Source organism: Dendronephthya gigantea, unplaced genomic scaffold (assembly GCF_004324835.1).
Source record: "Dendronephthya gigantea isolate DGI-Jeju-01 unplaced genomic scaffold, DenGig_1.0 000039F, whole genome shotgun sequence".
Classification (NCBI taxonomy): Eukaryota; Metazoa; Cnidaria; class Anthozoa; order Malacalcyonacea; family Nephtheidae; genus Dendronephthya; species Dendronephthya gigantea.
Genome location: NW_021163049.1, coordinates 487,501 through 489,184, shown reverse-complemented (window position 1 = coordinate 489,184; position 1,684 = coordinate 487,501). Strand labels below are relative to the sequence as shown.

The 1,684-nt window shown below is 43.3% G+C and overlaps 1 protein-coding gene across 1 annotated transcript in view; it reads right to left on the bottom strand.

Moving 5' to 3' along the window:
- Positions 1-406: 406 nt before the first annotated feature.
- Positions 407-1,684, bottom strand: part of LOC114526520 — a 1,593-nt gene continuing 315 nt past the window's right edge. Inside the window, exon 1 of the mRNA XM_028548132.1 lies at positions 407-1,684. This exon is cut by the window's right edge and continues 315 nt beyond it. Within this exon, the coding sequence (XP_028403933.1) occupies positions 407-1,684 (1,278 nt within the window).

Genomic DNA, 1,684 nt, shown 5'->3' with positions numbered 1-1,684 from the left:
GTATCGCTCTAGAGGCCATGCATGTGAAAAGTGCAACATAACGTTTAAGTTCCTTGCGTCGTTCTTTAATGTACCACGGTCCACAATAGTCAACAGCGCAATAGGTAAATGGGGGTGCTGGTTCCAATCTATCTTCAGGTAGGTCAGACATGAATTGGTCTTGTACAGTTCCTCTCAATTTTCAACATGATACACACTTTGAGATAAGGTGTGCGACAACAGAAGAGCCACCAATGATCCAAAGACCGTTGCTTCTGATTTCATTGAGTGTAAAAACACGTCCTTGGTGTTCCACTATTTCGTGATAGCGGTTTATGATCAACTGAGTAACATGTCCGTTCTTTGGAAGTATCACGGGAAATTTAACGTCGGGAAGAAGTGTTGCACGCTGGATACAACCACTGACTCATAAAACACCATCCGAATCTTTAAAGGGGTTAAGACGATAAAGCGGACTCGACTTTGGCACCATCTGGTTTGAAGATAAATCAGCTCTGCGACCTTGATAAGCATTTTTATCTGTCTTCATCTTTAAAATTTCAACATCTGTCGGAAAGTGAATAGTTTGCACGGACTTGTATATCTCGATTTCAGCTTGCCGTAAATCTTCTGTCATCACAGGTGCTATACTACGAGACTTTCTTTCGTCTTGGTTATTGAGATCAATGTTCACTTTCGATCTCTTTGACTTGATTCTCTCCAAGAGTTTCTGTCGATAGCGAAGACAAGCTGCAACGGCTAATTTTGCGCGATGCCAGTTCGAAAAATATTCAAGAGCCTTTGCAAGACTCCACGATTCTTCGGTACTTATGGCATAACACGAGGTTTTCTTGATTTCGGGATCTTCTGGCGAGATATCCAGCACCTTTTGTGGCAACCAATCTTCCTCAGAATTCCATGAGAATTCTGGTCCCATGATCCACCTTGGGTTCTTCAACATCTGTTTGGGGGTAAGACCGTGCGATCCGTCATCAGCAGGATTAGAACTCGTGTTGATATATCTCCACTGATCTTTCGAGGTTTGGCTTCGAATCTGTTGAACACGGTTAGCAACGTATACATGGAATGTTTTGGTGTCATTTCCAATATATCCGAGAATAATCTGACTGTCTGTCCAAAACAATTCTTTTGTGATGCTATATTCCAGCTCTTCCTTTATCACTTCGCTTACTTTAACAGAGACCACCGCTGCTGTCAACTCTAGACGTGGAATAGTAATTGGTTTGACAGGAGTCACTCTTGCTTTACCCATAACCAACGAGCAATGTATCTTGCATTGGGCGTTCTTTAATCGAAGGTATGAGCATTGGCTATATCCAACAGTGTTTGCGTCTGAAAAGTGGTGGAGTTCTGCAGAGGTCACTTCGCCAAAATCAACTGGTTTGTAACATCTGGGGATGGACAATTCATTCAGACAGTGCAACTCCTTTCGCCATCTCTCCCATTGCATCTTTATGCTGTCAGGAATTTCATCATCCCAGTCTAGCTTGTCACGACATAGATTCTGCAGTATCCTCTTTCCTGTCAGAATGATGGGTGCCACGAAGCCCATTGGATCATAAATTGAGCTGACCGTGGCCAGGATCCCTCTTCTTGTCAAAGGTCGATCTTGCAGCAGGATACGAAATTCAAAGCTGTCAACCTCAATGCACCACTGAATGCCTAGCACTCTCTCAACTGGCAA